We start from the raw sequence: 19811 nt of genomic DNA, 5'->3' as shown, positions 1-19811 counted from the left end.
TTGTCCCTGTGTGTCTGTGTCCTGACCTCCTCCTCTTAGGACACGGGCCATACTGGATTAGGGCCCCCCCAGTGACATCGTTTTAACTTAATGACATTCTTAAAGATCCCTGTCCCCAAACCCTGTTTCCTTCTGAGGCCCTGAGGGTCAGGGCTTCACCGCAGGAATTTTAGAGGGACAGGGTATGGAGCAGGGGACATGCTTAGGTGACTGTTGTTATGAGAACCGATGCATTTCTTAGGTGTGACAAAGCAGAGGGGAGGTGTGATGTAACTCCACAGTCGCTGGCTAGAAAGACCCCGGTTGTCCCTCGTTGAGATCGGTCTTTAAAGCTCGGTTCTTTCTTTAAATTTTCTTTAAAAATTCTTCCGTTGGCTTCTCTTAGTGGATGTCAGGGAACGCGGGAACCCCGACACTGAATTCAGGCTGTATGTGTGCACGCGTGCTTATGTATATTTTTATTTTTTTACTGAGGTGAAATTCACAGTAAAAAGTAGCCATTCTACAACGCACCGCTTAGCGGCATGGGGTTCATTCCCAGCAGGAATGTGCAGGCTTTGTGCAGCCTTAACCACTCTCTAGTTCCAGAATGCACATGTATGTTTTTCTGGGGAAAGCACACTTGGTTTGATTTTTCTAAATTGTGCTAAGGTACATGTAAAATTTGCTGTTTTAACGGCACAGCTCAGTGTCATGAGGCCCACTCACACTGTCCTCCAGCCACCCCCACCTTCCGTCTCCAGAACTTTCCTTCTCCCCACACAGAGACTTTGTCCCCATGAAGCACAGACTCCTCACCCCCTGCCCCAGCCCCTACCCTCTCCTCTCTGTGTGGATGGGACTCCTCTGGGGACCTCCTGGAAGTGGGATCGTGCGGGATGGGTGCTTCTGGGTCTGGATTCTCTTACTGAGTGCAGTGTCCTCATGGTTCAAGATCCATGGTTTTTTCTTTTTTTTTTAAAGATTTTATTTATTTATTTGACAGAGAGAGATCACAAGTAGATGGAGAGGCAGGCAGAGAGAGAGAGAGGGAAGCAGGCTCCCTGCTGAGCAGAGAGCCCGATGTGGGACTCGATCCCAGGACCCTGAGACCATGACCTGAGCCAAAGGCAGCGGCTTTAACCCACTGAGCCACCCAGGCGCCCTCAAGATCCATGTTTTTAATTTATTTATTTATTTAAAGATTTTATTTATTTATTTGAGAGAGAGCACATAAGAAAGGGGAAGGTCGGAGAGAGAAGCAGACTCCCCATGGAGCTGCGAGCCCGATGTGGGACTCGATCCCAGAACTCTGGGATCCTGACCTGAGCTGAGGGCAGTTGTTTAACCAGCTGAGCCACCCAGGTGCCCAAGATCCATGGTTTTTAACCAGATCCTCAAAAGGGTCCCTGCTGCCTTCCAAAAGTTCCAGAACATCAGCTCTTCAGAGTATGAATGGCCAAGTGGGAGGCAGCTCTGCCAAGCACATAGGCTTTCTGACTGTGGATCTGTTTGGGCTGCTCCCTTGCTAGATGTCAGTGTCAAAACGAACTCGAAAGGCCTCCAGCGACCTGGATCAAGCCAGTGTGTCCCCATCAGAGGAGGAGAACTCAGAAAGCTCATCTGAGTCAGAAAAGACCAGTGACCAGGTGAGTGTGTGGCTGGCTCTGTGGGAGGGTGGACACCCGCATGGGAGCCAAGCAGCAGTCAGCCAGGGGGCCCACACTCAGCCCCCTTCTCTCTGCTCAGGACTTCACCCCCGAGAAGAAAGCTGTGGTCCGGGCGCCTCGGCGGGGCCCCCTTGCAGGACGGAAGAAAAAGGTAGAGGTTGCTCGTTTCGTCGTTTTGTTGTTTGTGATTTTGTTCCCACCTGACTGCCTGTGGGAAACCCTGAGAGATGCTCTCCACGGTCACCAGGCAGTGTGAGAGTCAGTCCTTTTTGGAGGAGGGTAGGTCATAGGCTACAGGGAGCCCCTGGGCCCGCCATCTTCCACCTTTACCTCTGCTTCCACGGATGGCTTCAGCTCATAGTTTCTGAGCTTGGTGTGTGCAGAGCACTTCCCTGGAGCTGAGACCGCGGAGACACCATCGCTCTTGAGAGGAGTGTGGAGGCCAGTTTGGGAAACGGGTTGCTAGAACGCTGGCCTTGGAAGGGAGTGAAGTGCTATAGGCCGTAGTTTGTAGTCGAAAGAGCTCTAACCACTGGAAAAAAGAGTAGCCCTCCTCTGCCTCCCCCGCTTCACCAAGGGGGAGATGAGGCCTGGGGATGTCACATGCCGTCACTGAGCCGGACCGTCAGGTGGCTGCAGGCACATCGGGGGCCGCCTGTGATTCCTGACCAACATGAAGGGTTTCTGCATGGAGGCTGTTTGTGGGTTGGGGGCTGCAAGGGGCACTCTCCTTGGCCTGCGTTCTTCTCACCTCTGTGCCTGCCTCTCTCAGAAGGCACCTTCAGCCTCCGATTCCGACTCCAAACCAGAATCCGACGGGGCCAAGGGTGAGCCAGTGGCTGTGGCCAGGTCAGTGCCGTCCTCCTCCTCCTCCTCCTCCTCTTCCTCCTCTTCCGACTCGGACGTGTCTGTAAAGAAACCTCCTCGGGGCAGGAAGCCAGGTATGGTCCCAGCAGTGTGCCCCTCACCTTTGGCTGCCGGCGGTGGGGGCCTGCCCTGTGGGAGAGTGCCCGTGTAGACCGGGCCACCCCTTCCTCTCCTACAGTGGAAAAGCCTCCACCAAAGCCCCGCGGGCGGAAGCCGAAGCCCGAGCGGCCCCCGACCAGCTCGAGCAGTGACAGGTGGGTGAGCAGTGACCAGCGGGTCATGGGCCAGGGTTGCGTGGCTGGGCCTGGCCCCGCGGCCCTCTGACCAGCCTGCACCCCCAGTGACAGTGACGAGGTGGACCGCATCAGCGAGTGGAAGCGCCGGGATGAGGAGCGGCGGCGGGAGCTGGAGGCCAGGCGGCGCCGGGAGCAGGAGGAGGAGCTGCGGCGCCTCCGCGAGCAGGAGAAGGAGGAGAAGGAGCGGAGACGCGAGCGCGAGCGCGGGGAGGCCCCGCCTGGGGGCAGCGGGGGCAGCAGCGGGGATGAGCTTGGGGACGAGGATGAGCCCGTCAGGAAGCGTGGCCGCAAGGGCCGGGGACGGGGACCACAGTCCTCCTCCGACTCGGGGCCCGAGGCTGAGCTGCAGAGAGAGGTGCGTGCCATCGGGGTGTGGTGTGTCCTGGGCTCTGGGGGAGGATATGGTGACCGAGGGGCTTCTTCCTCGCGCCTGCCCCTTTTAGCAAGTCCGTTCCTGACTCCACATATTCAATGAGCACCAACTGCATGCTGAGTGCTGTGCTGTGGCCCAGGGTGTGGGAAACAACCTGAGATGTTCCAAAGTGTTCATTGCTAAGGACAAGAATGCAGGGTCGGAGGGCAGGAGCTGTCGGGTGAGGTTTTCTGTTTTAGGTAGGGTAAATCCTAAAGGCTTTAGTTGAGAAGGTGCCATTAAATAAGGATTGGAATGAAATGAGAGGTGGTGTAGGAAGATACTCGGGGGGAATAGCTTTCTAGGCAGAAGGCACAGTCTCTGCAAATGTCCTGTGGCAGCACCAGGCCTGATGTGTTCGGGGACTAGCCAGGAGGCTTGTGTGGCTGGAGCAGAGTGGGTGAGGAAGAAAGAGGGAGGAGGGGAGGGTGAGGAGGGGGCAGGGCAGATTGTGTGGGGGCCTTGGGAATCGGGGTGAGGACTTGGGCTTTTACCTCAGTGAGTGGTAGCCCTAGAGGGCAATGGGCAGAGGAGCGGGAGTTGACTCAGGTGCTCACAGGTGCTCTGGCTGCTGCGGGGAGGGAAGGAGGGAATCTGAGTGAGCGACAAGCAGGTAGGAGGTCTCTGACCATCAGGTGCCCTGCAGTCCCACAAGCCTGTCTGCTTCCTGCTCTCTGGTCCTTGCAGCCTGCCTGAATCTGAGCCTGACTTTCCAGGCCTGTCGACTCCTAGATGGTGCCCTGTGTGGTGGGAGGACGGGGAAGCAGGGCAGTAGTCTGTTCTCTCCCTGTCTCTCTTTGATCACAAAACGGGGACCAAGACCCCTGCCACAGCAGAAGTGTGTGCAGTGGGGCTGCCCCACCCATCGAGGGAGTGGTCCTTTTAGGGTCTGAGAAGCCGTTGCCTGGGGAACGGACTGGACACCAGAGTCCTTCTTCCTGTCCCCTCCTGCCTGTTGCACCAGTTCCCAGCAGTGCAGAGGTGGTGGCGGGAAGTGTCAGACTGTCTCTAAGGCGGAGAGCCCCTACTGCCTGCCACTCCAGCCCTCCCTCTGGCCACTGTAGGCAAAGAAGGCATCAAGACAGTCACAAAGCACAGAGCCCACGAGGAGACCCAGCCAGAAGGAGAAGAGAGGGCGCCCCGAGGAGAGGCCCCGAGCCAGGTCAGCACTCGTTCCGCCTCTCCTCCCACAGCTCCCTGGGGCCCCACCTGCCCCGTGCTAGTCCCTGCAGTTCTCAGCCTCCTGGGGACCCATTACCCCTCACCCCCACGGGAGCAGGGTTTCCGATTCCGATTTCCGAATTCAGCCTTGGAGATAGATCTGATCCGAGTGTCCCCTTCTTGGGGCTCCATCGGCTCACATAGGAGCCATTGTTCCAGGACCGTGATCCTGCCCCAAGCGGCACCACACCGTATCTGTGGTCGTCTCACGGGGGGTGCTCTGGCATCGAGGGGGCGCCAGGGTACCCGCCAGAGAGGGAGCCACCTGATGTCAGCAGTGCTGAGGGGAGGGATCCTCCCCGAGACCTGTGGTTCTGCGACTCCTGCGAGGCCCGCCAAGGCGCGGGACGCAGCCCTTCTTCCCGCTGCGGGCCGAGTGAGATTCCCGCATCAGTGAGGGAACCTGCCCGTGGGAATTTGGCAGCTTCTGCCAAGCAGAGTGTCGCGTCCACGCTGTGGAACCGGGCCTGCGGTCCTCAACAGGTGTCGGATGGGGCACCTTCCCACAATTTGTTCACTCGGGTTTCTGTTAAGTCCCCGTTTATTCTCGGTGGTATGTTCATAGTGATGATAATTCTGAGACTTGATACTGTTTGCCGGCAAGAAGCAGAGGAATCCCTGGCCGCCATCCCTGGTCACTTCAGGTGACTGCCTAGACCCGATCACAACAGGCCTTACCTCCTCTCCCTCCAGCTTCCAGGGCCCCCTGAGGGTCTCCTTCCCAGTGGCTTCGGGTTCCCCACCGCACAGTCAGGAGACAGCAGTGGCCGGGGTCGGGTGGCTGGTTGGCAGTCCAGGGCAGGACTAAGGGGTGTGACTCCACAGGCCTGCAAAGGTGGAGCGAACCCGGAAGCGGTCAGAAGGGTTCCCGCCCGACCGGAAGGTGGAGAAGAAGAAAGGTGAGAGGCAGGCCGCTGGCGGGAGGCTAAGCCAACAAGGGGCGCGGTGCTGGGGCAGGTCCCCGGCCAGCTCTGACAAAGGGGTCAAGGGACTCAGTCAGGTGTAGGGGGTCAGGCCAGGCGGCCCTTTCGGCGCTGCTCAGGCCCAGGTGCTGCATTCTCTCCTGGTCCCAGAACCTTCCGTGGAGGAGAAGCTGCAGAAGCTGCACAGTGAGATCAAGTTCGCCCTGAAAGTTGACAATCCGGTGAGGCCCTTGTTGCGGCACTGAAGCCACATCGCAGCCACTTCCTCTGAGCCAAGCAGCCCCCCTCCTCACCCCGTCCCTCCTGTCTGGAGCTCCCTCAGAAGTCTCAGGAAACTGAGGCAAATCCAGGGTCATTGTTCTCCTGGGAGTCGGCCTCAGAGGGCCTAGGTTGGCCACCTCGGGTGCACTGCTTGGCATGACCACCAGGTGGTGCCAAGCAGCCCTGCAAGTGCTGTGTCCCGACCAAGTCCTGGGGTTCCCTTGATACTCCGCCCTCTGCCCAGGTTGCCCCATGGGGCCCCCAGGGTCCCTTCAGCTAGATGCTGTCCCTCCTTACTCCCCTCCCCACCCTGCAGGACGTGAAAAGGTGTCTGAATGCGTTAGAGGAGCTAGGGACCCTGCAGGTGACCTCACAGATCCTCCAGAAGAACACAGATGTGGTGGCCACATTGAAGAAGGTACGTGGGATCCCAGCAGTAGAAGGGGCAGGTGGCAGGCGAGGCAGGGTTCTGTCTGCCTGGCGAGCCTGGGTTCCCAGCCGCGGAGCCCTCGGTCCAGGAGGACGCCAGTGTGCTGGCTGGCCAGAGTGCCGGTGTTCGCTGCACCGTGCTCTTGGGAAGGTGCTGCCAGGGCGGCTGCACTGGGGGCGGGTCTGTGGCGGGGGGTGAGACCAACTGCATCTCCTGAGCCAGGCCTCTTGCGGGCCAGATCCGCCGTTACAAGGCTAACAAGGAGGTGATGGAGAAGGCCGCAGAGGTCTACACCCGGCTCAAGTCTCGGGTCCTGGGACCAAAGATTGAGGCCATCCAGAAGGCGACCAGAGCCGGGCTGGAGAAGGAGAGGGCCGAGGTGGAGAAGGCCGAGGAGGTGCTGGCCGGAGAGGAGGCTTCCACGGAGAGGGCGGAGGTCGAGGCGAGCGCTGGTGAGCAGGGTGGGACCTCCCTGGGCCTCAGGCGCCACTTGGCACCAACCCCCACGGCCAAAGTGGCTTGTTTCTGCATGCCTGGCTGTGTCCTTAAGGTGGCCGGGGCCTGGTGCGTGCACGTATCTGAGCCGCTCATAGACGCTCAGAGCCCGACGGCATGGGAGGCCGTGTACGTGTGTGCGGGCCACGTGCGGGAGCGCTGCTGGGACAGGCGTGGGGTTGGAGAACGCGGGTGTTTCCCACAGGGTCAGTGGCCCTGGTCCCTGTCTAACGGGAGGGTGGTCCTTCCTCCTGGGGTCATGGGATCCCATGGAGCTGCTCCGCTGAAGCCTCCGCAGCCGCGGGGTCAGCCTGCAGGGGACACCGCCGTATTTCTGTCACGCAGGCTTCTCTCCCTTACGAATGGCCACTCGTTAACTGGCTCCTCCCTCTTGAGGCTTTTGTGTGCCTGGCTGACTGGGAGGCAGGGGTGGGGGGATGGGGGTGCAGAGGACCAGAGCCCTTGAGGCAGGAGGCGGCTCCTTGAGGGCTCCTGGCCCCAAATCAGCGGGCGGGCTACAGGATCCCAGGAGCCTCTCTCCCGCCAGGTCTCTCAGCCCCGGTGAACGGCGAGGCCCTGTCCCAGAAGGGGGAGAGTGCGGAAGACAAGGAGCAGGAGGGAGGACAGAACTCTGAGGAGGGGCCGGGCTGTGGCTCCTCCGAAGAGCCGTTACACAGCGAGTGAGTATCGCCAGGGCGACAGCCGTCCTCCTGACAGGCCTCTGCTCTGTGGGCTGCTTGTTCTGGTCATGGCCGCAGGGACTTGTCCACACGCCGGCCTGCGACCCCCACCTTTGCTGCCGACCCTTGGGTGCCCCACCCAGGGAGCTCCGCAGCTCTGAGCTGCTCTGGGCCCGGCCCCGGGGAGACTGGCTTCCTCCTGGTGCTGTAGGAACGGGTGCAGCGGGCTGCTTGACGCTGACGTCGCCGCGCTAAGGACCCTGGGGCTGCCTGGGCCTGGCAGGGTCTGGCAGGGGTCCGGCTGGGGCAGCGTTGGGGGGGCTCCAGATGCGGGCTGCACTGCTGGGCACTGGGTCTCCACTGGCAGCGGCAGGCCCGAGTGCTCACCCCGCCCACCTGTGCTCCCACCAGCAGCACACGGGAGGGCCCCGAGCTGGACGTGCCTGGGAAGGAGCGGCAGGAGCGCGCGAGGGGGCGGATGGACTCGGAGTCCCTGGATGAGGAGGACAGCTGAGCCCTGGCGGCCAGGCCTACCCGTCGCACGTAGATGCCCCAGGCCTGCCCCAGCCCCCGCCCACCACCCGCGGAGCAGAGACCTGTTGGGGAAGCACCGTGCTGTCCCTTTGTATCTGTCCCCTGGGTTGTTTTTCTGCCTAACTTCTGTGATTTCCAACCAACATGAAATGACTATAAAGGGTTTTTATAATGAAAGTCATTTTTATTGGCTTGGTTTTCTAGGGTTGTTGGTGCAGCTGTCCAGGGACAGAAGGTTTAAGCCATGAAGTCACCGTTCACAGCGAATGTGAACTCGGTTCTGCCCCTGCCCCTGCCCAGTGTGCGCCTACAGGGCTGGCGGTGAAGGAGAGGGGAGGTGGGGGCTGTTTCAGAAGTAACGGAGGCTCAGTCGGAGGCTGCGGTCTGATCCTCTTGCGTGGGGCGGCCCAGGGCCCAGATACTCTCACGCGGCCTTGCTCCGCGTTCCTGTTCCTAGCTGGGCTGCACGTGAGACCTGGGTCCCCGGCTGCAGCCGTTCGGGGTGCTCAAGCCATTCAGGGTTCGGGGGGTGCTGTGGGCTAGCCGTTGTCCTTGATGTTCAGAGGGCGTTAACTGTTGGGGGACAGGTCTTGTTCCTTGACCTTAGACAAGGGTCCCTCCCCCTCGGGGCTTCTCGTTCCTTACTTGTAAAGTGACCCCAGGCTCCTAGGCCTGGCACAGGAATTTGGACAGTGTGTGCAGTCCTGGGCCAGGCACCTGCATCAGTAGTGGCATCCTCTGTGTGTCCCCGCCCCGCCCTGGTCAGATGCCTCCGTCTCAGCCAAGGCTGTGGTGGGTGTGGGACTTCAGAGCCTGGCGACCCTCTGTGTGGGCGGGCTGGGTTGAAGCTCCCATGACCGCTCGGTTTGCACGAATGGCTGTGCGCCCAGCGCCTCTGCCTGGGGCAGAGACTGAGGAGGGACAGGCCCGAGGGGCTTCCTGACCCGTCACACAGGTCTCACCATGGCTGGGAGCCAACGGTGACCCTTTGGTGAAGGCTGGCGTCGCGTCCTTGGAACACCCCATTGTTTCTGAGAAGGGGCTGGTAGGGGGGTGCCTCAAGCCTTCCTTGAGGGAGGGTGGGAGCCCGATGAGAGGTCGTGGATGGGGTACAGGCTCCGGGAAGCGGGGGCTTGCTTGGCTGGGCTCCCTGCAGCTGGAGGACGGGGGGAGGCCCAGTGAAGGGGAGCCTCAGCCTCCCCACATGCCACCTACCTTGCGTGGCTGCCCTGGGCATTTAGGGACAGTGTGGCCAGGATGGAGGGGATCCTGCATGCATCCCAGCCCCTGTTCTCCAGCCCGGGGTGGGCGTGGGACCGTGTTGAGCACATTTTGTCATATAGCCCTCAGGGCCCCATCCCCCATGGGGGAGCCCTCTCACTTCTTCCTCAGCCCAGAGCCTTGAGGACCACAGAGTATCAGCTCTGGGGGTGAGCTGAGGCCCAGTCCGGTCCCCCATCCGGGCCAGCACGCAGCTGTTGCGGCTGGTGCGGCATCACCCTCACAGAGCCCCTTGGCCGCACTGGATGTCAGCAGAGATGGTAGGAGCCTGCGCCAGGTGACGGTAGCATTCTGGTACCTTCCGGTACGTGGAACACGGTTTGCTGAGGGCCAGGTGTGTGCTTCTGGAGTGAGGACGGGGCTCCGGGAGCCCAGGGTGGAGCAGCAGCAGCTACACCAGTAGCTAAGGGACCAGGTTGGGGTGCCCCGAAGATAAAGGGGCGCCTAGTGGAGGCTGCTGAATGGAGAACCTTCTAGACCTAGGGGTGTTTTCACGTCTCTTCCTAATTGGAGGGCTTGCTTGAGACCGTCAGGGGAAGGCCCTCTGTCAGCCGTCTGCGCAGCCCCGGGGCACCTAGGCTAGGAGAAGGCCCAGTGGTGCTTGGGAAGAAAGGGTGGACGGCATAGGCGGGGCCAGAGCTGGGTGCGTGGCATGGCCAGACTCAGAAGTCCTCGGTACCCCCGTGGGTGCCAAGCAGCACCCGCTGGCAGAGTCCAGACCTGAGGGGAGTTGGAGCTGGTTTGGGGCTGGGGAGGAGGCTCTACAGAGGGCTCTGTGGGTAGGAGGGACCTACAGCTGCTGCCCAGTGGGGTGCAGGGCAAAGGGCCCCACGAGCCAGCAGAGTGGCGGGCCATGCTGCACACTCTCCAGCATCTGCTCCAGCTCCCGCCATGCTTGGCGCACCGCCCCGCGGCTCTGGGCCAGGCGCTCTGCCGGCAGCTCTCCCACGGAACTGGCCGAGGAGACGAGGCCATAGAGCTCACAGAGGCCGTGGCGCGCCTGCCCAACCTGCTGTTGGAGCTCAGAGGGGAGGCCCTGGAGGCTGGAGGCCAAGGTGCTGTAGGCCACGTGCAGCTGCTGGATGAGGCCGCAGGCCCTGGACAGAGCCCTGGAGTCCAGCACCTGCGGGGGAGGTAGGGGTGAGGTAAGCAGGGGTTGAAGGAGAAGAGCGGGGGCCGTGCCCCTTTCTTACATACCTCTTGGGGAACACCTTCCTCTACTTGGCTGCTCAGACCCTGGTCCCCCCGTGACTGGCCTTCTGGAGCCTGCTTGGCCTTCTCAATCTAGAAAGAGTCCAGCAGAGGAATTATGGCTTCTCAGCAGGATCCTTTGATACACTCTCCCCTGGGGACATTCCTGGGGCTGGCCCTGGAGACTCGGGTCTAGACCTTTCCATTGCATAGTGGGAAAGCCACAAGTTTAGAGCCAGCAATGGGCAATAGTCCCTATTCTCTTTGGGCTTGTCAGAGACCAAATAACAAACTCACTTCCCACCTCAAAACCCTCCCCTGGCTCCCCAGTGCCCTTTGGATAAAATCCAGCTCTTCACCATGGCCTACAACGTTCCTTGGGACTTCCCAGACCACGTCTCCTGCTGACACTTTGTCACACTCTGCTCTGGACATGCTGGCCTCATTTTGTCCTCTAACCACTCCTAGCATGCTGTTGCCTCAGGGCCTTTGCACATGCTGCCTGCTCAACCTGGAGCATGCTTCCTCTGGCCTTTCCTGTGGTGCCCATCCAGTCTCGGCTTTAGGTTGTCCTCCAGGTAAGGCCTTCCCCAGCCACCCAGTGCAGTGGCCCTAGTCCCTCCTTATCAGATTTCATTACTCCCCAGGGGCACGTTAACTGTCAAGTTATCACAGATGTTTGCTTCTTTGCTGTTTATCTCTCCCCCGTTTGGAGATAAAGCTCTTTTGGCAGCTTTTCTTCCTTGACTGTTTGGTCCCCGGCACATAGGAGCCTCCCCAGCCCCACCACCAGTTAGTTGACCCATCTTCATTGGGTCAATGGCCCAGGTGTGGACTCCTAATTTATGGTTGCCCTCCTAGCACACCTTGCCATGGGGCCCACTAGTCACTTCCAGGTTCCCACATCCAAAACCAAACTCTCACTGTTCACTCCCAACCCACTCGGCACCCCCTGGGGTCCCCTGCTAAAAATCTCCCATACAGAGTGCCTGGCTGGCTCAGTTGGTGGAGCGTGTGGCTCTTGATCCTGGGGTTGTGGGTTCGAGCCCCATGTTGGGTGTAGATGCTACTTAAGTAAGATACTTTTAAAAACTTTTTAAAAAATCTCTGAGGTTCTTTAGGGTCCCTTTTTCTTGAGCCCCACATCTAGCCCGCCCACAGACCTTGGCACCGCTGCTCTAGAGGCACATCTGGGACACGGGTGCCTCTCGCTGTCACTGACACTAGCCCTGAGGCCCCATCGTGTCATTTGCCAGGATTTTTGTGAAAACGTCACTGATCTCCCGGGTCCAGCCTGTTCTCCCTTCAGTAGCCACAGTGACCCTCTAACAAAAACCTCTGTTGGGTCAGGCCGGTCCTCTGTCCCTGAGCGCTGGGTGGGGGCTGAGCACCACCCCTGGCCCAGCCCCCTTGAAGCCAGGAGCACCTTTGCTCGCAGTCATGATAGCTACAGATGCCCCCAGATGGCCCAGTGTCCCAGGGCCCTGATCATCCCTGTCTACACCTCACTGGATTGGACCAGTGGTCTTCAAACCTTGGCTCAGCAGAGCCCGGGGCCCTGATTGAACACACAGCAGCGAGGGCACATCCCAGGGATCCCGACTGAGGCAGGATGCCCGGGCTCCTCACTGCACATGTAAGTGAGGCCAATGTATCCGAACACCTTAAACCTGTGAGCTTGGGAGCCGGCAGGGGCTCAGAGCTGGGGGTCCCTCACCATCTGCATGCAGCCCAGCACCACCCCCGCCCCCCAGCATGAGTGGCAGCTGTCCGCGGTGCGGTCAGATCCCTGGCCACAGGGCCCTGCAAATCCTTGCAGTCTCCGCACATGGCTGAGGGAGCCTGGGGAGCTATTCTGAGGAAGGGGCCGTGGGGAGGGCAAGGCTCTCACCAACTCGAAGGACTCCTCCAGCTGGGCCAGCGCAGCCCGGGCCTGGAACTGGCCATGCTGCAGGTGGCTCAGGGCGTGCTCGAACGCCCGCTGCCGGAAGCCAGGAGCCAGGTCGCCCAGACGCACAAAGTAGCTGCCGCGGTCAGCCGTGAGCACCTTTGGCCCAGGTTCAGAGGCAGCAAGCTGAGCTGGAAAGGAAGATGGGATTCCTCAATCCGAGAGGTCCCTGGAGAATCCAGGGCTTTGGTTTTACAGAAATCCAGCCCCGTGGGAGGTGGGCCCAGCTGTGCTGTTCTCACCTTGCTCCTTGGCATCCATGGGGCAGAAGATCTCCCCCAGCTCCCCCAGCTCGTCCCGCAGAGTCGCGAAGCTCAAGGCTCCTTCGTGTCCTGCATTCTCCCTGCCCAGGGGGGCCCCGTGGGTGCCTGTTGCCACAGCAGTGGCTTCCCTGGCAAGGTCCAGGCTGGCACAGAGAGTGTCCGGGGCGCTGGACAACCCAGCGGTCAGAGCCTCCTGGGGTCTCAGGATGGCCTGTTCCCCGCTGTTGCCTGGGGCTCTGTAACTGGTGAGTCCACTCCAGACACTGTCCTGGGTACCGGGTAACCAATTCTGGACGGTTTGCACTGCCTCTTTGGCCACACTCCCTGCACCGGTGAGCCCAGTGGACACTGCATCTTTGGTGCCAGTCAGGATGGCCTCTGATGTGTCCATGCCAATGTGGACAGCTCCTTTGGCCACATTCATGGCACCAGTCACGCCACTACACACGGTGTCCTTGCTGCCTGTGACGATGTTTTGGGTCGTATTGAGCCCAGTTTGCAGGGCTCCCTTGGCCATGTTGGCTGCCCCTGTCACCCCAGTGGACACTGCATCTTTGGTGCCCATGAGGACAGTCTTTGAGGTGTCCAGACCTCCTTGGACAGCTCCTTTGGCCACGTTCATGGCACCGGTCATCCCACTGCACACGGTGTCCTTGGTGCCCGTGAGGACGGTCTTGGTGGTATCCATGCCAGTCTGGACAGCTCCTTTGGCCACGTTCATGGCACCAGTCACCCCACTGCACACAGTGTCCTTGGTGCCTGTGACAATGTTTTGGGTTGTATTGAGCCCAGTTTGCAGGGCTCCCTTGGCCATGTTGGCTGCCCCTGTCACCCCAGTGGACACTGTATCCTTGGTGCCTGTGAGGACGGTCTTGGTGGTGTCCATGCCAGTCTGGACAGCTCCTTTGGCCATGTTCATGGCACCAGTCACCCCACTACACACAGTGTCCTTGGTGCCTGTGACAATGTTTTGGGTTGTGTTGAGCCCAGTCTGGATGGTGCCCTTGGCCATATTGACTGCCCCAGTGAGCCCAGTGGACACTGTATCCTTGGTGCCAGTCAGGACGGTCTTGGTGGTGTCCATGCCAGTCTGGACAGCTCCTTTGGCCACATTCACGGCACCAGTCACCCCACTGCACACAGTGTCCTTGGTGCCTGTCAGGACAGTCTTGGTGGTGTTCAGACCAGTCTGGACGGTGCCCTTGGCCACACCCACTGCACCTGTGAGCCCTGTGGACACAGTGTCTTTGGTGCCAGTCAGGATGGCCTTTGATGTGTCCATGCCAGTCTGGACAGCTCCTTTGGCCATGTTCATGGCACCAGTCACCCCACTACACACGGTGTCCTTGGTGCCTGTGACGATGTTTTGGGTAGTATTGAGCCCAGTTTGCAGGGCTCCCTTGGCCATGTTGGCTGCCCCTGTCACCCCAGTGGACACTGCATCTTTGGTGCCCGTGAGGACGGTCTTTGAGGTGTCCAGACCTCCTTGGACAGCTCCTTTGGCCACGTTCATGGCACCGGTCATCCCACTGCACATGGTGTCGTTGGTGCCCGTGAGGACGGTCTTGGTGGTGTCCAGGCCAGTCTGGACAGTGCCCTTGGCCACACCCAGTGCACCTGTGAGCCCAGTAGATAGGGTGTCTTTGGTGCCAGTCAGGACAGTCTTTGAGGTGTCCAGGCCAGTCTGGATGGTGCCCTTGGCCATGTTGACTGCTCCAGTGAGCCCAGTGGACACTGTATCCTTGGTGCCAGTCAGGACGGTCTTGGTGGTGTCCATGCCAGTCTGGACAGCTCCTTTGGCCACATTCATGACACCGGTCACCCCACTGCACACAGTGTCCTTGGTGCCTGTGAGGACAGTCTTGGTGGTGTCCAAGCCAGTCTGGACAGCTCCCTTGGCCATGTTTGCTGCTCCTGTCACTCCAGTGGACACTGCATCTTTGGTGCCCGTGAGGATGGTCTTTGAGGTGTCCAGGCCAGTCTGCACAGTGCCCTTGGCCATATTGACTGCCCCAGTGAGCCCAGTGGACACTGTATCCTTGGTGCCAGTCAGGACAGTCTTGGTGGTGTCCATGCCAGTCTGGACAGCTCCTTTGGCCACATTCACGGCACCAGTCACCCCACTGCACACAGTGTCCTTGGTGCCTGTCAGGACAGTCTTAGTGGTGTTCAGACCAGTCTGGACGGTGCCCTTGGCCACACCCACTGCACCTGTGAGCCCTGTGGACACAGTGTCTTTGGTGCCAGTCAGGATGGCCTTTGATGTGTCCATGCCAGTCTGGACAGCTCCTTTGGCCATGTTCATGGCACCAGTCACCCCACTACACACGGTGTCCTTGGTGCCTGTAACGATGTTTTGGGTAGTATTGAGCCCAGTTTGCAGGGCTCCCTTGGCCATGTTGGCTGCCCCTGTCACCCCAGTGGACACTGCATCTTTGGTGCCCATGAGGACGGTCTTTGAGGTGTCCAGACCTCCTTGGACAGCTCCTTTGGCCACGTTCATGGCACCGGTCATCCCACTGCACACGGTGTCCTTGGTGCCCGTGAGGACGGTCTTGGTGGTGTCCAGGCCAGTCTGGACAGTGCCCTTGGCCACACCCAGTGCACCTGTGAGCCCAGTAGATAGGGTGTCTTTGGTGCCAGTCAGGACAGTCTTTGAGGTGTCCAGGCCAGTCTGGATGGTGCCCTTGGCCATGTTGACTGCCCCAGTGAGCCCAGTGGACACTGTATCCTTGGTGCCAGTCAGGATGGCCTTTGATGTATCCATGCCAGTCTGGACAGCTCCTTTGGCCACATTCATGGCACCGGTCACGCCACTACACACGGTGTCCTTGGTGCCTGTGAGGACAGTCTTGGTGGTGTCCAAGCCAGTCTGGACAGCTCCCTTGGCCATGTTTGCTGCCCCTGTCACTCCAGTGGACACTGCATCTTTGGTGCCCATGAGGACGGTCTTTGAGGTGTCCAGACCTCCTTGGACAGCTCCTTTGGCCACGTTCATGGCACCGGTCATCCCACTGCACACGGTGTCCTTGGTGCCCATGAGGACAGTCTTTGAGGTGTCCAGGCCAGTCTGGATGGTGCCCTTGGCCATATTGACTGCCCCAGTGAGCCCAGTGGACACTGTATCCTTGGTGCCAGTCAGGACGGTCTTGGTGGTGTCCATGCCAGTCTGGACAGCTCCTTTGGCCACATTCATGACACCGGTCACCCCACTGCACACAGTGTCCTTGGTGCCTGTCAGGACAGTCTTGGTGGTGTTCAGACCAGTCTGGACGGTGCCCTTGGCCACACCCACTGCACCTGTGAGCCCTGTGGACACAGTGTCTTTGGTGCCAGTCAGGATGGCCTTTGATGTGTCCATGCCAGTCTGGACAGCTCCTTTGGCCATGTTCATGGCACCAGTCACCCCACTACACACGGTGTCCTTGGTGCCTGTGACGATGTTTTGGGTAGTATTGAGCCCAGTTTGCAGGGCTCCCTTGGCCATGTTGGCTGCCCCTGTCACCCCAGTGGACACTGCATCTTTGGTGCCCGTGAGGACGGTCTTTGAGGTGTCCAGACCTCCTTGGACAGCTCCTTTGGCCACGTTCATGGCACCGGTCATCCCACTGCACACGGTGTCCTTGGTGCCCGTGAGGACGGTCTTGGTGGTGTCCAGGCCAGTCTGGACGGTGCCCTTGGCCATATTGACTGCCCCAGTGAGCCCAGTGGACACTGTATCCTTGGTGCCTGTGAGGACGGTCTTGGTGGTGTCCAACCCAGTCTGAATGGTGCCCTTGGCCATGTTGGCTGCCCCTGTGACCCCTGTGGACACTGCATCTTTGGTGCCCGTGAGGACAGTCTTTGAGGTGTCCAGACTTCCTTGGACAGCTCCTTTGGCCACATTCATGGCACTGGTCACCCCACTGCACACGGTGTCCTTGGTACCTGTCACAACAGTCTTGGTGGTGTCCAGGCCAGTCTGGACGGTGCCCTTGGCCATGTTGACTGCCCCAGTGAGCCCAGTGGACACTGTATCCTTGGTGCCCGTCAGGACGGTCTTGGTGGTGTCCATGCCAGTCTGGACAGCTCCTTTGGCCACATTCACGGCACTGGTCACACCACTGCAGACGGTGTCCTTGGTGCCCGTGAGGACGGTCTTGGTGGTATCCAGGCCAGTCTGGACAGTGCCCTTGGCTACATCCACTGCACCTGTGACCCCAGTGGCCACAGTCTCCTTGGTGCCCATGAGTGCAGACCGGGTCATATCTAGGCCTCCCTGCACCACACCTTTAGCTGTGTCCACCATGTTGGCCATCCCGGAGGAGATGGCACCCTTGGTCTTGGTCATCTTAGAGCACACCAGGTCCTTTGCCCCAGAGATCATCTGATAAGAAAGGACACATGTGGTCAGAAGGAGAGCTGGAGACACTACACCCCAGATTTCAGCCAAGCTGATCCTCTGTGTGCCTCAGGAGGGGGACTGTCCCCCAGAAAGCCTGCAGCTCACCTCCCGTCCTGACATACTCTCATGCTGGTATCCAGCCTCTACCAGCCCTGTCCCAGTGCCAGACCATCCCCATCGTTGACGGCAGGTCCCTACAGCTCTGGAGCCCTTGCCAGAGTCCCCTGAACTTGGGCTCGGTGCCACTCACCGAATGACACCGTGTGTTCACCCTGCCTACTCTTTACTTTTGGCAGATTTCAAGCCTGGTTTCCCCATGAATCTGGAGACCAAGTCGCTCATTAAACGGAACGTTTTCAAGTGAGAGAGGAGAACCAACATTTAGAAGAGTAATACTTGCTAAAGGACAGGGACAAGTGTTGGGGTTGAGTCATGGGACCCCATCAGTGATTTTCATCACTTCTGACCTCCTAAAGGGCGGTTTCACCAGTTAATTAAACTAACAAAGGGTGGTGATGGTCTCAGAGCGCCAGCACGCAGTTTAAGCACGACTGTGCTGGTTGTACCCTAGGGCTCCTGCACTGGGGTGTTTCCACCCTCCACGGGACACCGGGCAGTGTCTGCGGACATCTGGGCTTACCGGGACTCGGGGGAGAGGGTGCTGCTGGTGTCGAGTGCACCCCCTCCCCGTCATCGGGACAGCCTCCACCTGCCCAAGGTTCAGGTACTACCATACCACGCCTTGCTGTGTGACCTTTGGCAGGTTGCTTGCCTTCTCTGTGCTTCACCTGCCGTGTGGGTTACTCTGGCTCCCTTCCTCCTGGGGCCAGTCAACTCTGAAGCAGCGTGTGGAAAGCACTCAGCCCAAAGCACGACACGTGATGAGTTCCCGTGTTTTCAGTCCCATGATGCGAGACGGAGCTGGGACGGGGCCGGGGGGGCTCTCTGTCGATCTCGTGGAGCCTTGCCATGCCCGGCAAGAGGGCAGGACCGTGCCCATGTCACCGATGTGCCAACAGAAGCTCAGAAGGGAACCAGTGCCTGGAATCCCACAGCAGGACACACACAAGGGTCTGCCCACGGCTTGGCCTACGACAGCCCCTCAGAAGGCAGGAACTGAAACAGCCTGGGAGGGGCCCCAGAAGGAGGCGGAGGCCATCAGGCCCTGCCAGCACCTCTCACCTTATCCGGAGGCGGCGGCAGCTTCTCCCCGCGCTCCGTCGGGTCCAGGTTGGTGGCTGCTGGGAGGACAGGAGCTGGTCAGGCGACCAGGAAGGGCGAGGGACGTGGGCTGGCATCAGCCACCCCAGTGCCCATTGCATAATTGGTGGGCACAGCCTGAAAGGTCAGGAATGTCCCAGCTGCCCTGCCAGGGACAACAAGAGATGACATCCGTGGCCACTGGTCTGGTGCCGTCACTGGTCCTGCCAGAGGTTCCCCTGACCTCCGGGGTCTCGGGCTCCTCTCTGGAGTTTTCCCTCTGCCTAGACACTCCCCAGAGGGGGACCTCAGGAAGAGGATTCAGGGCCCCACCCCCCAACCCTGCCGCAGCTGGCAGCTGCCCATTGGGCCCAGGCATGTGGAGCAGAAGTCAGCTGCTCGGGGCTCTGGCCCAGAGTGAGGCCCGGTCCAGGCAGCCACCCCAACCCCAGGCTCCCCTGCATCAGCCCCTCTGCGTGCTCTGAGGCTGCCCAAAGGGTGGAGGGCCCCCCCCCCCCAGGCTGTGGGATCCCCTGGAAGCCAGTGCCCTTTCTGGGAACGGGGAGGGGAAATCTTCAGTGAGCTCAGACCTGGGGAACACCCAGTGTCTGGTCCATGGTGCATCAGAAATGGGGTGGGAGGCAGGTGGGGGGTCAAGAAAGTATGGGACATCGCAGGGAGACAGGCTGTGTTCACATGCTACTGTGGGCCACTCACCTGCCGTCTTGATGCCTCAGTTTCCCCGTCTGGTGCTAAATGAGCATGCCGGCCTGGCATGTCTATTGAGATGATGCTGACACATGCGAACCACCCCCCAAATAGCCAAAATCCCCGTTAGGGGGTTTCTTCCTGGGGCGCACCCCCAGAGCCCCTGCCTCCATCGAGCCGTCCACTCACCCTCAGTCTGGGGCTGGGCAGAGGCACCTGTGGGGTCCGCGACGGGCCGGGCCTCTTTCGCTGAACTGTGGGCACCGGCCATCAGGTTCCGTGCAGAACTGAAGCCAGGCAGAGACCCGAAGAAGCTCCCCAGGGTCTATATGGGGCAAAAGGACAGGGCCAGGCCTTAGGGGCAGGGCAGGGAAAGCATCAGACAGCCTGGGGTTCCTGGGTCACCTCACTCTTGCTCCTGGGTGGCCCCAGGAAGGAGTCTTAGCCTCTCTGAGGCTCAGTTTCCTTGTCTGGTGAATGGGCAGGGTCAGCCTGCCTCCCATACAGAGGAGAGGTCATCCTCTGGGTCTCTAAAGACCTTTTCCTTTCATGGCCCCCATTTCACAGATGGGGAAACAGGCCCCGAGAGGGGCTCTGGCTGGCTCGAGATCACACAGTGAAGAAGGAGCTGAGGGTTGCTCGCGTCCCCTACTCCTGCCCTCGCCCTCCAGCTTGGGACAGCAGAGAAGCGTGGGTTCCACGGCTCTCGGAGCCTTGCCGCCCCACCTGGGAAGCCCCTCTGGACCCCAGTACGGGGAGGTCACCTTCTCAAGGCTCTGGGGGGGGGGTCCCGGGCCCAGGCAGGGATCTTCCCCTCCCATGCCTCCCCTTACCTTGCCCTTGGGTTTGGGAGGATCCCGGCCTCCTTTGTCGGGGGCAGACATGGTGATGATACCCTAAGCAGCTGGAAGGGGGCAGAGAGGGTGTGTGAAGAGGGGCCCCCAGACAGCCCCCGACCACACCCCCAGCCCAGGCCCCACCCTGGCATTGCTCACCTGGAATGAGTGAGGGCCCCTCGGAGCCACAGGAGGCGCGGCTGGCAGCCGGCTCTGCTCTCGGCTACCAGGC

At 60.2% G+C, this 19811-nt stretch overlaps 2 protein-coding genes across 4 annotated transcripts in view; one reads left to right on the top strand and one right to left on the bottom strand.

Annotated features, from left to right (window-relative positions):
- Positions 1–7945, top strand: part of HDGFL2 (HDGF like 2) — a 20843-nt gene extending 12898 nt beyond the window's left edge. Inside the window, exons 5-16 of one of the 2 annotated variants that reach the window (XM_082735359.1) lie at positions 1512–1628; positions 1729–1800; positions 2422–2590; positions 2695–2770; positions 2858–3167; positions 4289–4386; positions 5271–5344; positions 5519–5589; positions 5946–6047; positions 6298–6511; positions 7102–7234; positions 7646–7945. In XM_082735359.1, coding sequence (XP_082591485.1) covers positions 1512–1628; positions 1729–1800; positions 2422–2590; positions 2695–2770; positions 2858–3167; positions 4289–4386; positions 5271–5344; positions 5519–5589; positions 5946–6047; positions 6298–6511; positions 7102–7234; positions 7646–7748 — 1539 coding nt within the window. In that variant the 3' untranslated portion in view covers positions 7749–7945. The remainder of the gene's footprint in view (positions 1–1511; positions 1629–1728; positions 1801–2421; positions 2591–2694; positions 2771–2857; positions 3168–4288; positions 4387–5270; positions 5345–5518; positions 5590–5945; positions 6048–6297; positions 6512–7101; positions 7235–7645) is intronic. The other variant, XM_082735360.1, reaches the window with a different exon arrangement.
- PLIN4 (perilipin 4) lies at positions 7932–19811 on the bottom strand. 2 transcript variants are annotated; one of them, XM_082735226.1, is made up of 8 exons: positions 19739–19811; positions 19577–19647; positions 18933–19068; positions 18018–18076; positions 12431–16817; positions 12132–12319; positions 10247–10333; positions 7932–10172 (listed from the first exon to the last, which is right to left on the bottom strand). In XM_082735226.1, exons 2-8 carry the CDS (start codon positions 19625–19627, stop codon positions 9840–9842), a joined length of 5241 nt encoding a protein of 1746 aa, XP_082591352.1. In that variant the 5' UTR covers positions 19628–19647; positions 19739–19811; the 3' UTR covers positions 7932–9839. The 2 variants fall into 2 exon arrangements, with proteins under 2 accessions (XP_082591352.1, XP_082591353.1); XM_082735227.1 differs by having other exon boundaries at positions 18018–18073.

Source organism: Mustela nivalis (genome assembly GCF_964662115.1).
Source record: "Mustela nivalis genome assembly, chromosome: 1".
Lineage (NCBI taxonomy): Eukaryota > Metazoa > Chordata > Mammalia > Carnivora > Mustelidae > Mustela > Mustela nivalis.
Note: the sequence above shows the minus strand (reverse complement) of the source record. Positions and strands in the feature narration are given on the sequence as shown.